The sequence below is a fragment of the Anolis carolinensis genome, unplaced genomic scaffold, assembly GCF_035594765.1.
Source record: "Anolis carolinensis isolate JA03-04 unplaced genomic scaffold, rAnoCar3.1.pri scaffold_10, whole genome shotgun sequence".
NCBI lineage: Eukaryota > Metazoa > Chordata > Lepidosauria > Squamata > Dactyloidae > Anolis > Anolis carolinensis.
The window spans coordinates 9,353,821-9,367,462 of NW_026943821.1; the positions used below are offsets into that span (position 1 = coordinate 9,353,821).

At 42.9% G+C, this 13,642-nt stretch overlaps 1 protein-coding gene across 1 annotated transcript; it reads left to right on the forward strand.

Moving 5' to 3' along the window:
- Positions 1–300: 300 nt before the first annotated feature.
- Positions 301–11,529, forward strand: b9d2 (B9 domain containing 2). The gene is made up of 4 exons (XM_003222851.4): positions 301–439; positions 1,533–1,624; positions 3,730–3,855; positions 10,725–11,529. The coding sequence occupies exons 2-4, from the start codon at positions 1,537–1,539 to the stop codon at positions 11,036–11,038; spliced, it is 528 nt and encodes a 175-aa protein (XP_003222899.1). The 5' UTR covers positions 301–439; positions 1,533–1,536; the 3' UTR covers positions 11,039–11,529.
- Positions 11,530–13,642: the final 2,113 nt, after the last annotated feature.

The window sequence follows — 13,642 nt, forward strand, 5'->3', positions numbered from 1 at the left end:
CAGAGGTTTCGTTGCCTAGCAACAGAGAAGGAATGCCCTTTCCAAAATGGCTTCGTGGAAGGCCTCTATGAGGAGCACCCAACATGGCGGACAACACAAGCCGGAGCTGTGTACTGTTTACATTGCGTTTTCCTCATGCCACACTCAACATGTCCGACTGGTAATGTCAGTTAGCGATTTTTTTCCTATGTTCTCTTATCCTTTTCCGTAGCGTTGCTCCAAAATGGCGTCCCTTTTCTTCCTCACTCAAGATGGTGGCCGCCTTTCCTTTCCCGAAACGCCTTTTCCTTCCGAGCCGGACGTCTCTTTCTACCAATCATATTCTAAAGTATTTGGGCGTGGCTTTCGGGTTGCCAAGGCAACGGGGCCTGAAACCCCTGGTTAGAAGCGATGGATGGATTCTGAGGCGGCGGAGCTACTGAGATTCCCTGAGACTCAGGTAAGAAAGAGAGGGTTATGCCCATTGCGCGTGCGCAGAGAGAGCCGGGGAAACCCGTGTCGTGTGCACGTGTGAACGGGGAAGGGTGCAATCCTTCCACGGCCACCGCATTCTTATTTATTTTTTCAAAACCCCAAAACTATAAAATAAATAGAATAAAATAATGGATAATAATTTTAAAAGACATAAAATGAGAGTAGTAGTGTTTTGATATTTTGGGGTTTGATTTACTTCAATTCCCAACAGCCTCATCAACCTATATGCTGCCCAGGAATGCTGGGAGTTGAAATCCCAAACATTTGGAAGGCCGTGGGTGCATCTACGCTGTAGAATTAATGCGGGTTGAGACCACTTGAACTGCCAGGGCTGATTGCTATGGAATCTTGGGAGTTGTAGTTTCACAACCTTTAATTCCTCTGCAATAGAGGGCTGGTGATTCGCCAAACAATAATTTCCAGGATCCCACCACATGGAGCCATGGCAGTTCACGGGGTATCAAACTGAATTAATTGTACAGTGTAGACCAGTGGTTCCCAGCATGATTTTTGTTCCTGGGTTATAAATATTATTTCCTAATTGGTTCTATCATAAAAGCATGGGGAAAGTTTATTAAACTGCAAAAAACTTTGTTGGGTTGTGGTGTGTTTTCCGGGCTGTATGGCCATGTTCCAGAATCATTCTCTCCTGATGCTTCGCCCACATTTATGGCAGGCATCCTCAGAGGTTGTGAGATCTGTTGGAAAAAACTAAGCAGGGAAGGTTATATATCTGCTTAGTTTTTTCCAATATACCTCACAACCTCTGAGAATGCCTGCCATCGATGTGGGCGAAACGTCAGGAGAGAATGCATAGATTCGGAAGAGACCACATGGGCCATCCAGTCCAACTCCCTGCCATGTAGGAAAAGCACAGTCAAATCACCCCCGACAGATGACAGTCCTTCCTCTGTTTAAAAGCCTCCAAGGAAGGAGCTTGCAATACACTCCAAGGCAAAGACTTCCACCGTTGAATGGGCCTGAAGTCCCTGACTTAAACCCAGGCTTAAGTGGTTCGGCGTCTCCTCCTAAGAATGTCTATTTTTCTCTTATCACAGGTCCATGGCAGAGGTCCATGTCATCGGTCAGATCGTGGGAGCCAGCGGATTCCCTCGCAGCAGCCTTTTCTGCAAATGGGGGATCCACACAGGTCGGTGGAGCCAGATAGGTTGGGATCCATTCACTCAAAGGCTTGGGACTTGACGCTTCTCCTAAAAGAGAAAGATCAAGAAGTGACATAAGGCAAAGTTACATCACTGGCACCTTCCTTTGAAACAGTGATTGCGACCTCCAAGATTTCGCCTTCTAAGCTTATTTTTGTCAAGGGCCATATTTACATTATGGTTGCCCTCAAAGGGCTGTTGAATCCATGGGTGGAGAATCTGTGGATACAGAGGGTCATACACACACACACATTCCTCAGTGCACTCTGTTTAGAACAGAAATTCCTTTTCGGGGGAAATGGTTGAGCTATAGAAATCTGTCGATGTTACAAAATTTATTTATTTATTTACGACATTTATATCCTACCCTTCTCACCCCGAAGGGGACTCAGGGCGGCTTACAAGTTATATGTACATACAACATATTGTATTATTAGCATAGCACAATATAAACTTTATATATTACTATATTGTACTATACGACTATACTGCAATATTATTAGTAATATTACATGTTATATACAATTAAAATAGTGTATTATTATTATATTGTATTACACTATAATATTCTCAATATTATATGTATATACAATATATTATATTATTAGTATATATAATAATATAATTAGTATAGCACAATGATCAATATGTCATGGCGATGAACTTATCCAAATTCTCCGGCTGACTCATCGCTCTACTCCCCCCCTGCTTTCATCTTGTAATTTAATCTTGTAATTTAATCCCATTTTACCAAACTTCTTATTTAATCAAGTTTTATTGTGTATTCACTACAGGAGTTTTAGGATAGTGGTTAGTGTTTGTGTATTCGTCAGTGTATTTTTGTCTTTTGTCTTTTATTGTTTTTGTTGTTTTTATTACATTACCTTGGGTACCCGGTGTTGCCCGGGTTATTAGAAGAAGTCATTTTGTAATTTTACAAAATGTATAAGGTTGTGGTTGTACTACAACTCACATCATGCGAGATTAACCCCCTGAAACTCTATCAATACTTAAAGTTTGTCATGTTGGGCAAATTTGCTCTAGATGCATCATCAGTGGGGTTCAGTATGGTTTCCAGCTGCAGGAGGAATTACCTGCTCCCACCATAGTGGGTCAGTCCTGTCAAATCCCTCCAGTACGTTCAGTTGATCATGAGGGTTCTGTGTGTCACGTTAGGCCCAGGTCATTATTGTTGGGCTTCGGAGTGCGCTTTGACTGCAGGTTGACTGCAATTAAAATATGAAATGGAGGAAGAACGGGTAAAGGAATGTATGGCCAGATGGGCACAAAATTTAGGCAGACAATGGAAGGAGGCCTGGACAAAGAGTACTTTATATAATAATTTGAAAGATAATTTTTATGAGATGACAACTCCCATTCCTTTTGATGATCTGCTATGTGAACTGGGGATGATGGGAATGGCAATCCAAGAATACTTGAGAACGCTTACCGTAAATCAAACATGCAAATAATCAAACTCACAGACCACTTAACTATTTTGACCACTTCCTATGTTATTTTGATTTTTGCTGTTTTATGGCATGTTTACTCTGTGGCCCCAGAGAGTCTCAGAGATGGAGAACTGGCCTATAATAAAATTGACCATCCCAAAATTATCCAAGCCATTGGACAACAACCCCCCCCCCCCCCATCTTTCTGATGTTTCTCTTCCTTTATCTCACCATCCTGATGAAGGATTTCCAAATGAAAACGGGGCTCTGATATTTCCCATTTCTGGAATTCCAGATAATAATATTGGAAACCATGACTTTTACATGAGCATTCCCTTCCAAAGAAGGATTTTGCCTCTCCCAAATGATACTTCCTTCCTACCCCAAATTTCTAGCATTGCAATAATTTAGAACCTCAGCTGAGCATTTAGAAATACAGTTTCGATATCTGGAGAAAAAATGAGCAGGCAGGATTACCAGAAAAGTTCTAGGTGTGGATGTTTTCCATGTCTCGCACCTACCAGCTGTTAGGAATTGTAGGAGTTGAAGTCCAGAACACCTGGAAGGCTGAAGTTTGCCCATGCCTGGTTTAGCCTGATAGTGAATCTCTCTTCTTCCCCATCTTTGTTTGTTTTTCTCAGGAGGGGCCTGGAAATTGCTTTCAGGACTCCGGGAAGGACAGACGCAAGTTGACCACCCTCAGCTGGACGACGTGGCTTACTGGTCCCATCCTATCGATGTCCACTTTGCCACCAAGGGCTTGCAAGGTAAGAGCTCTGTGGAGAGTCTCTTACATTACTCTCCAAAACATGGGCATTTCTTGCTGTGTCTTAACATTGAGACTCTTGCATCCATCATTTTTCATAGTGCAGCATAGTACAATTGCTTGGCAGAGAGAATGGCATGAGAAATCTAAATGAACTAGTTGCCCATTTTTTAAATAGAATTATAAAGGGCCATTCAGCTTAACTCTCTTCTGCTATGCAGGGACACACAATCATAGCACTCCCAATAGGTGCCCATCCAGACTGCTTAAAAACCTTCAGAGAAAGAGACTCCACTGGACTCCCAGGAAGCATATCCCACTGTTTTCTGGGAGATTCTTCCTAATGTTTGTGGGATCTTTTTACCTGCACTGTGTCCATTGAGTCCATTGTGTCCTAATCTCTGGAGCAGCAGAAAGCAAGCTTGTCCCCTCCTCGATGGGACATTTTATATTGCTTCTAAATCTTATCATCTCAAAGCTAAACATTCCCAGCTCCCTAAGCTGTTCCTCATAGGGCTTGGCTTCCAGACCTTGTATCATATGGAGAGAAAAAGTGTTGTATAAATAAACACAATAATGATGATGATTATGATGATAGATTGCCCTTCCAATTTGTCCATATCGTTCTTGAATTGTCTGAAAAGTGGACACTGTTCTAGGTAAGGTCTGACCAAAGCAGACTAGAGTGAGACTATTACTTCCCTGGATCTAGACACTACACTTCTATTGATGCAGCCAAGAATAGCATTGGCTTCTTTAGCTGCTGCATCACATTGTTGACTCATGTTCAGCTTGTGGTTTACTAAGGCTCCTAGATGCCTTTCTAAGAGTGCTTTCTAGAAAGCTAAGGAGGTGTGATAGTTGCAGTTATTTGCTTCAACTCCCCATCTAGTCTACGTATAGACAACATATGGACTAGTCTACATGTAATAATAATAATAATAACAACAACAACAACAACAACAACAACAATATACTTTATTTTCCACTCTATATCCCTGAAGGGACTCAGAACGAATTATACGTACATATTGTCAGACCCCTGGCAGCTGGGCACCAAGAACCATACACGGAGGCCAATCTCTATCTAATATCTTTATTAAGGAAATATATAAAAGCAATAAAAACAAGTGAAGAATATAGTCCAGAAGCAGACCTTTCAAATGAGGTCAAATATAGTCCAAAAATGTATTGTCCAATAAATGATATTAGAGTTCAAAGTTCTTAATCCAATACCGAAAAACACACTATTGCCAAGCAATAGTGTGGGGAAATGTCAGAGTCTTAGAAGTCCAATGAAGCTTGACAACAAGGCTGGAAATAGACTTGGTTCTTTGACAAGGTCCGTGACTAGAAACAGGCAAACAGTGAATCTTGGAACAAGGTCCGTGGATAACAGCAAAGCAAGGCAGTACTTGAATTCTTGATCCGGGAAGCAAGGAACTGGGGTTACGAAGTCCACACACGATCTCACTCCTGAAGCAGCTCTGTTGACTCCGCAAAGAATCTCCCGCATCAAACACCTATATTGGGTCTCGTTTTCCCGCCAACAATCTCTTTCCCTAGAGAACGAGAAGCGAAACCCAACTCTGTCCAGATGCAAGACTCCTTAGAATTTCCCAAGGGAAGCAGGCCTAATCAGCCTGTTGTTTGGCAGCGATCCGTAAACTCCTGCGATTTGCTTCTCTGACTCCTCTGTCTCTAGAGTAAGATTCCCTCCTGGGAAACGGAGGCGAGGAATGCCCAAGGTCTGTTTTACTGAATTCTTGAGGACAAACATCAACATTCAGCAGGTGAAAGGACTCCGGCTCTTGTTGAACCGGCGAAAACCCCATGTTTTCATCTTCATCTGCCATGATAGCACTAGGAACAGGACTACAAGGCCCATGAGGCATCACACATATATGGCAAACTTTCAATGATATTATACCATTGACAGACAGTACATTAACAAAGGCATGGCTTCCCTCTTTTCATATCCTGCATCCGGCATCATTTTCCATGCTGAGGAGTCTGTCGTCCATGGACGCCTTTCCTGGTCAGATTTTTGCTGGCCTTTTACCTCCCCGCCAAAGTGGTACTTTTTTATCTACTTACATCGTTGTTTTCGAACTGCTAGGTGAGCAGAAGCTGGGCTTACGGCAGGAGCTCACCCCAACCTGGGCCTGAACTGCCAACCTTCCATTCGGCAGAATCTTCTCTAGCAGGTGGTTTAATCTGCTGTGCTAGCCTGGCCCTAAATATAGACTTTCTCTTGCATGTGGAAGCTCCATTTAGCCATCTTCTTGCTGAGATGGTATGAAATCCACTATGAATTTCACTGTATTTTTTTCATTCTGCGACTTTCCTCCAATTTTCCAAAAGCAGGGGAGGATGGTATTTAGAGTCCTTTCCCACTTTCTTAACTTCTAGCATCCTGCTATTAATTGAAAGTTGGAGAACCTTGCACTTTAGGGTTCTCTTTTTTTCACATCCCTTTTCCCTCTCCACACATTACTACAGGTACCTTTGATGTGATTGGCATTATAAAAGGAAATTAATCCATGTCTAGTATATGCTCTGTCAGACAAAAGGACTCGGAAACCAGCCGACTGCAGGGGAAGCCTGTTGGAATTGGCGGAGGATTAAATGCCGAAGCGGGCTCCCTTTTGTTTGTCTGCTGCAAAGCTGGTTTGTTTTGCAGGAGCCCCTCCGCTGCTTCTTTTCAGAATAAGCTGAGCCTGAACCGGAAAATTAGGGGGTAAAAAAGCTTGTGGGGGAAAGTGGAGTGATGCGGAAAAGCTGCTGAAAGTCTCCCACCATGTTCATTTTCTTTCCCGGCTGATGAGACTTTACATAATTAATAAATCATGCTTCCCTGGCTTTCTTTATTGCCAGGAATCTTGTGCTTGAGCTCCAATGATTACTGGTATGTGTGTGTGTGTGTGTATATAAACCAAACCCACACAAACCAGTGGTACCTTGGCTAAAGATGAAATGTGGACTCTGTGGCAGCAGGGTAAGCGAAGCAAGATCTGGCTGTGAAAAAGAGAAGGGAAAATAAAAAGTCAGTGGAAGATCAGAATAGCTTCCTCATCATCATATGTAATATTTATAGCTTGACACTACTTCGCTCAATGATGCGGAAACCTGTAGTTTGGTGAGGCACCAGCATTCTTTGGAGAGAAGGCAAAAGACCTGGTAAAACTACAACTCCCAAAATGCGTTGCCATTGAGCTATAGTGCTATCAAACTGCATTCATTCTACAGTGTAGATTCCCCCTTAATTAATCCTGCTTTTTACTTGTATCAGATTAATTTACAGCATCTAGAGATCATTCCTTTACTGATATATGGTTTTTTTTGTTTTGTGAAGAACATTGGGATTATTATGTTTATCTTCAGAGGTAGCGTGAAAGGATTTTAAACTCTAAAATCAGAACAGTAGGCTTGCTCAAATAATTCGTTTTCCCCGTTAACCGTTATTAATTTGTTATTTTCATTTGTTTTGAAGCAATATACGGCATTGGTTGTCCACACGTCTGGATATCGCGGTTTCGAATCGCGAGAGGCCGTTTTTCGTTATGTCGTCGTTTTTTTCGTTAGGAAAAAAAAGCTTTTGCAAATCACCCAAACTCCCACCATTCAGGCCCTTTCCTTTTGCCCCTCAGCAAAAGGGGCGTCACGGGCTCAGCCAATGGGAGGGGGCGAGGGGGAAGGAGGCCGAGGAGGAGGAGGAAGACGGAGGGGGGAAATGGCCGCCGCCGCCTCGCCTCAGCTCAGGCCTGATACTCAGAGGTTTTGACATCTGTGCGAAGCTAGGCAAGTGGGGTTTATATATCTGTGGAAGGTCCAGGGTGGGAGAAAGAACTCTTGTCTGTGGGAGGCAAGTGTGAATGTTGCAATTGGTCACCTTGATTAGCATTGAATAGCCTTGCAGCTTCAAAGCCTGGCTGCTTCCTACCTGGGGGAATCCTTTGTTGGGAGGTATTAGCTGGCCCTGATTGTTTCCTGTCTGGAATTCCCATTTTCTGGGTGTTGTTCTTTTACTGTCCTGATTTTAGCTTTTCTGTAGCTAAAAATGCATATAAAATTGATTCTATAGGGAGGATAAATGATTGGATTTCAACTCCTACAGCTTAGTTTTCTCTGCCAATAATGGTACCATATCAAACTAAACCTCCCAAGATTCTGTAGCAGTGAGCCATCTTGGATATTGTAAGGGATTTATTATTATTATTATTATTATTATTATTATTATTATTATTATTATTATTATTATTATTATTAGACCTTGCTCCCAGGAGCTGTGGCTCCCAACTTATCTATCTACCTTTCCACATATTCTCCACATTGTGTGTATGTGTATGTATATTATATATACATGAGCCCCGATGGCAAAGTGTGTTAAAGCACTGAGCTGCTGAACTTGCAGACCGAAAGGTCCCAGGTTCAAATCCCGGGAGCAGAGTGAGTGCCCGCTGTTAGCTCCAGCTTCTGCCAACCTAGCAGCTTGAAAACATGCCAATGTGAGTAGATCAATAGGTACCGCTGTGGCGGGAAGGTAATGGCACTCCATGTAGTCATGCCGGCCATGACTTGGAGGTGTCTATGGACAACACTGGCTCTTGGGCTTAGAAATGGAGATGAGCACCAACCCCCAGAGTCAGACATGACTGAACTTAACGTCAAGGGATACCTTTACCTATACACACACACACACACACACACATTATGCAGGGACTATATATATATTATATATACACAGTATATATCACACACACACCAATTTAACAAAGTTTCAGCCACAAAAACAAAGTTTCTGAAGTAGAACAATGACTTTCACAGTAAAGACAACCCAATTTAACAGGAAATAAGACTTTCAAACCAGGAACAGATTTCTGCAATTATTAAAAAATGGTTTATTATAAAAGCTATGAAAATTCGCCAAAAATCAGAGGATAAGGGAAACGTTCCAAATTTTGGTGAGCTATCAGTGTTAAATGTGTTCTACCACTGTACCAAGTTGGAAGAAGATCACTCAAAAAATGAGGGTGGGAGAGTCCTGTAAAGTCCTCTCCCTCTGTGCTGTTTTTGGGGATTGCGCATGCGCGTCCGCCATTAACGAATTAATTTAGAAAATAATGAATTTTCGTTAATTTCGAATTTTTTGGGGGGCCAAATTCGGAAATACCATCAGAAACGAAAAGCTGCCCCCCTCTAGTTTTGAAACGAGTTTAGAATCAAATTTTTCGTGGATCGATCAAGCCTACAGAACAGTAAATAAAGAACAACGCTCGGAAGACAGGAATTCTAGACAGGAAGCAATCAGAGCCAGCTAACAGCTCCCAACAAAGGATTCCCCCAGGCAGGAAGCAGCCAGGCTTGAAGCTGCAAAACCATTCAGTGCTAATCAAGCTGGCCAATCACAACATTTACTCTTGCCTCAAGTAGACAGTTCTTTCTCTCACTCTGGACATTCCACAGATATATAAACCCCACATGCCTACTTTCCAACAGACCTAACCACCTCTGAGGATGCCTGCCATAGATGTGGGTGAAACATCAGGAGAGAATGCTTCTGGAACATGGCCATACAGCCTGGAAACCTCACAGCAACCTAGTGATTCCAGCCATGAAAGCCTTCAACAACACAGCAATGAATCTAATACCATTTTGAAAGTAGGTTATTTTGGTGACCAAAGTATGTTTGGACTAGAACCTACTTGATGCGATGGATACAGACTTATCCTCAAGTGACAGGTCTATAAATACAAAAATAGTTGTAGAAAAATAGTGCCCAAAGGCAGGAAATGCACAAGTTGTGTGGCATTTCTGTGCAAAGTGTGGCATGCCACGCTCGAATCATGAAGTGGCATAATCTGCAAAGACAGGTCTCAAGGAGCAGGCAAACCTCGCTTTTGATATAGTGGGAGCACATAGGGAAAGAAAGAAGAAAAAGCAGAGACGTGACAGAGATCAGATTCATTTATACATTTATAACTAAGATTTTCCAGAGAGCTGGTGTGATGGAATTGCAGTCTGACAAACACCCGATGGGTTGTGTATTTCCCATCCCAGATTAAAGATGCTGTGATAGTAATAGCAGCATATTCAAAGCGGGCCTAATCCAGTCAGTTTTTAACAACATATTTTAAATTTATATCCTGTGTCTATTGGTTTTTCATATTTCTTCAATTTATTTTAAAAGGTATATTTTATAGAAATACGTTTTAATATTTCAATATATGTATTTTATGGTGATGATGTATTTTAAATGTGTTGTGTCTTGCCGGATAAGAAAGAAAATTGTTGTTGTTGTGGTTATTATTATTATGAGTTTTAACTGCCTGTTTTTAACATTGTTAATGTTTAATTCTGTTTACATGTTTATATATTTGTAGGTTTTAGATCAGGTTTTAGATCAGCAAAGCTATAGCAAAATGTGTAGCTGGATGTCCCGCCGGATGTCCCTAAACTCATGTTTTTGTGGCTTTCAACTCCCAGACATCGTAACAGCTGGTAAACTGGCTGGAATTTCAGGGAGTTGTAGCCCAAAACACCTAGGAACCCACAGATTGAGAACCACTGTGTTAATGTATAGCATGCATCACCTGATGTGGTCACCTTTCCAAGTACTAACTAGCCCTGACCCTGCTTATCTTCAGAGATCAGACAGGATCTGATTGCAATGCTATGCATCAGGCATGGGCAAACTTCGGCCCTCCAGGTGTTTTGGACTTCAACTCCCACAATCTAACTCCTACCGGCTGTTAGGAATTGCAAGAGTTGAAGTCCAAAACACCTGGTGGGCTGAAGTTTGCCCATGCCTGCTATCATTCATTGCCATTTCTGCGTACTATTGTCAGTCTCTCTTTCTTCCCATGCCAGGCTGGCCCAAGCTCCATGTCCAGGTGTGGCACCAAGACTCCTTCGGCCGCACCGAGCTCTATGGGTACGGCTTCCTCCACGTGCCTTCGAGCCCTGGCTCCCACCAGTTGGAGTGCGTGACCTGGCGCCCACTGGGCTCCTGGCAGGAGCAACTCTCCCAGCTCTTTGTGGGCGGTGGACCCCAGTTGCTCAACAGTGACCTCATCTACACCGGTGCTGACCGCTACCGCCTGCAGACCTGCGCCATGGGCACTGTCCATCTCCAATTGACCGTCATTCTGCGTAATTTTGATCGCTATGGTGTGGAGTGCTGACCACAGTCTGTGTCCCACTGTGGCAGAATGGCCGAGGAAGGAGGTATGTGATTTTCTTTTAAGACTACGGATCTTCAAAGAAGACTTCTGGGATCATGGACACAGGATCCTCAGAAGGAGATACAACTTTCTGGCACAGTCCGTGGACAGTGCTTTCATCTCCTGGACAGATACAAAGCTCTTTCCTATCAGTTACTGAGAGGTGGAACGTACGGGCCAATTTGCCTGATGCTGGTCCCTGGCTCCAGGACACAGAGTCTTAAAGGGGCAGTTTTCCTTCAGTCACTTCTTGATTGTGTTTAGGATGAACAACATGCGTCATGGCCTCACATATCTTTAGGCCCCATGTGCTTTTGGGGATTTGGTTTGTTGTGTGAATTTGGCCAAAAGAGATACTGTATCCAGTCTTTGTGCCCTGGGGTCATTTCCTTTTTTTATTCTATAATGAATGTCTCTCCTTTTTGTATTAAATGGGTTTTCTGCAAAATTCACATTTCTGGGGATGAAAACACTTTTGTTGGGTCAATGGGGTGATGCCAGCCTCATCTTCAGGCCAGATTTTTACACGAACCAAAGTGAAGTAATCCAGGAAGCCAGGGTCAAAATTCTATCTTTGTAAGAGTGCATCGCCATTCATTCTACCAGTAAGTGTCCTTGCTGAAGGATACTAGGAAGTGGATCTCCTGTGTTCCAGTCCAGTCGTTCCCATGGATTGACATCAGCTGTAGATCTTGATGGGTCTGCAAGAAGGCACTGGGCTGGCACTTGGAATATTGTTTTGGAAAGCTCCGTGAATTGTTTGAGACACTATGAGACATTCACTGAAAAACTATAGTAAAATGTGCTGTAGGATGCAAGTCCTACAATTCCTAACAGCTGGTAGGCTGTTAATAATTGCGGAAGTTGAAGTCCAAAACACCTGGAGGGCCAAAGTTTGCCCATGCCTGCCACACTTCTACTTCAATGACATTTTTTCTATTTCCTAAATCTCACAATCTCACATAAATATTAACATAGTTGAGCATTACATTTTTTCTTCTTCCTAAGCAACACCTCAGCAGTATCTATAGTGTTGTCTTGGGAGTCAAATGCCCTCAATGTGATGCACTGCACTAAGGAAAAAGAAGAGCAGGAAAAATATGGATTTTTGGAATAAATAACAGTCAAATGCTGGTGACAATGCAGGGAGGTTCTTTATTCCCAAGCCAGAAACAAGTACCATTATGGGCAGCTATCCCCATAATTGCCCCAGAAAAAGGATGTACTGTAATGCTGGATGTACTGTACTGTCTCTTTTGTGTCATCGTAAACAATTTTGCCTGACAATATCAGATGTAAGAATGATTCTTTTTAGCGACAGGACACAGTAAGGTTAGATTATTTTTGTTCACAAAAAGACCTGGGATTGGAATGAGGCAATCCTTCAGATTTTGTTGGATTGTATTTCCCAGTTTTTGCAGCCCCTGCTGAGAAAGGCCAGGAGCTGCAGTCCAAAATAATTTTCAGCCGTGAAATATCCTGACTGACCTCCTTTGACCACCTTAATATTCAGAGAGGACAGACAGACATGTGGCTGAAACACACAGTCTGGTTGAGCCTGAGCTTTGCCAAAATCTGTGGGCACTTGTGGACTTTTACGATGCCAAGCTTTAAAAGGGGGCAACAAATCCCAGCCTTTGATGAAATAGGATGTTTTGGCTTGAACGGCTATTCCTGTCCCAGCTGGATTTCTATCTACAGATGGACCCAAGAAAGCAGGGCCAAAAAAGGAAGCTGTTTTTATTAAGAGGGGAATGATGGGCACATGAATCCCGTTTATTTCACGGCACGTAATTCATCCCGATAGTGTGCCACTGCTCTCTGCCTCCGTGCCTGGATTCTGTCATGGCAGACCAGAATTTCCTTCACTTGCTAAATCATGCAGGGTAAATAGTTGACTGATGGAGCGGATGGATGTGAGACTGAAGGCTAAGGCCAAGCGGAAAACATGCGGAGGACCGGCTTTCACGAACGAGTCCTATAAGGTCAACCAAATGTAGTAGTAGTCATCATTTATTAAGGCTTAAACCATAAGCCACTGGCATACAAATAAAATATAAAATTGCAGCAATACTTTTAAACCTTCTGCCAGGAACTGAATGCATGCACATGGATTTTTGGAAATGAAATGAAACTGCTCTTGACCCTTGTCTGTTTCAGTCCCAAATTTCTTCCAGCCTTGTAGCCTCCTGATTCAGCTTCTCGGGAACAGGCTTAGGATCCGTCTTGGCTGCCAGCCGTTTCCTACCTGAAAGGCTTTTTCCAGGTCACTGTTCTTCCTTCCCAAAATGCTCCCCTTGGCTTGCAGACAGGCTTCCCATGGTGCTTCGCTTAATCAAGGGTGAAAATACCTGCCCTTTGTGGATGCTGTTCCCGGATGCCTCAGCTTGCCCCGGAAAGCACCAGTGTTCCCCAAAACCCTGATCCGGGAACAGTGCCAGTGATGGATTCATGCAAACGTTGCCCTGTTAGAGCTGAGATTCTGAAGCCCATTTTGCAAAAAGGAAACCAGGATGGGGGCTAACCAGTTACCTGTCGAAATGTGAGTATCAGGTGGAGCCAAAG